The sequence below is a fragment of the Trypanosoma theileri genome, assembly GCF_002087225.1.
Source record: "Trypanosoma theileri isolate Edinburgh chromosome Unknown TM35_Tth_82_V1, whole genome shotgun sequence".
In the NCBI taxonomy this organism is placed as follows: Eukaryota; Euglenozoa; class Kinetoplastea; order Trypanosomatida; family Trypanosomatidae; genus Trypanosoma; species Trypanosoma theileri.
Genome location: NW_021639924.1, coordinates 17,671 through 19,237, shown reverse-complemented (window position 1 = coordinate 19,237; position 1,567 = coordinate 17,671). Strand labels below are relative to the sequence as shown.

At 41.4% G+C, this 1,567-nt stretch overlaps 1 protein-coding gene across 1 annotated transcript; it reads right to left on the bottom strand.

Annotated features, from left to right (window-relative positions):
• Positions 1–209: 209 nt before the first annotated feature.
• Positions 210–1,511, bottom strand: TM35_000821030 (uncharacterized protein; the record flags this gene model as incomplete). Its single annotated transcript, XM_029031393.1, has 1 exon — positions 210–1,511. One exon carries the CDS (start codon positions 1,509–1,511, stop codon positions 210–212), a length of 1,302 nt encoding a protein of 433 aa, XP_028877311.1.
• Between the last annotated feature and the right edge of the window lie 56 nt (positions 1,512–1,567).

Here is a 1,567-nt window from a genome sequence, read left to right as displayed (position 1 = left end):
AGAGGAGACTCCCTTACATAATAATGGTTTGTCGTCTGATAAGTGCCATAGGGAGTCCAATAGATTCGTTCAGCATAAAAATGCAAATAAGAGATTTATCAAACTGATAAAAAGGTCCAATATCCAAACAAAAAGACAAGTGTCCTTACAATGCATCCATATCCACTCAAACAAGGGTTAACTGTGCAGTTGCACCACGGGAACAACGATCAGCAAAGGACAGTGCAGCCCAGCACACACATCGAAACAAGAAGCAGCAATAAGGGACTGTGCACCAATACAGGACTGCTGCTGCTGTCACTTAACTGTGCAACATTCAAATGCATTGAAACCGAAGTAGAAGATTCAGATGACGTTTTATGAGAATCCACATCATTAGTAGTAGTAGAGGCATTGAATGATTTATTGTCTTTATTAGAAATTCCCTTAGTGCCCTTTTCTTCCACCCTCTGTTCTCTATTTGATTGGCTCTCCATCACGCGTTTTTGCGTTGTGGTATTGTTTTCCTCTGGTTTTATGTTATTGACCCTTTCATCATTACTGGACTCTTTAGTTATTCCAGTGACTTTTGTCGTGTTCATATGCACATTCTTTACCTCTTCATGAGAGCTGTGCTGCAGTTGTGCAGTGTTTTCTTCTTTCGTATTAGTCACCATTCCGTGGCTGCTCTCCAATTTACTTTCTACATTTTTATTCCCCGGAGTAACCTTGTCAGACTCTTTTTCTTCTTTAGGAAATTCATTCTCTGAAGTATTCTGATGTGAATCCGCTGTTGAGTCTTCAGGTTTAAGACCATGTTTCTCCAAGTACTCGTTAAATGCTTGAACTGCCACTTTCAGAGATTCTGCCTGTTCCTCCGCTTTCTTCGCAGTATCGAAGGCCATTTGAACCCTCGATTTCCTTTCTGCAACGAAAGACAGAGCTTCTTCACTTTCTCTTTTGCTGTCCCTAACTATCTTCTCCATTTCCAAAAATAAATGGTGCGACGACGGTGATACTTTTGGAGGAGAATGCTTAAATTCAGTAGCCTCGGAGATGATATCGTTAGAAAGTCCTTCCACCTCAGTTAATGTCTTGTTAAGTTCTTCGGCCGCCTTTCTTGTTTTGTTCAATGCTAACGTGACATTAGATAGGACATCATTGGCTTCTTGTAGTGCAGTTTCAAACTTCTTCCGCTGTTCTTTCATCTCCTCGCGACTGGTAGAAGTGTGAATCGGACTCATCCCCGCCTCCGCTCCTTTGGTGAGGCTCTCCAGTCGATCCACGGCATTTAATGCACGTAAAGAATAATCATCACATGCACCAAATTCTTTATCCAAATCAATTAGAGAGTCTTCTGCAACAATCATTATTTTTTTTAACTCATTCTGCATATCTTTAAACTCCTCAATCTTCTGTTTACAATTATCGTCATTCACACTTGACTCATTCGCATATGCCACACACGTACAGAAGTGCAGAAGTACCAACAGGTACACCACGCGGCGCAGTTGGACGAACATCGTTGTCATGATTGTCACTGTGGGTTGCTTGGGTCTGTGGTAACAAGGAAGAAGAGAAAGAAACA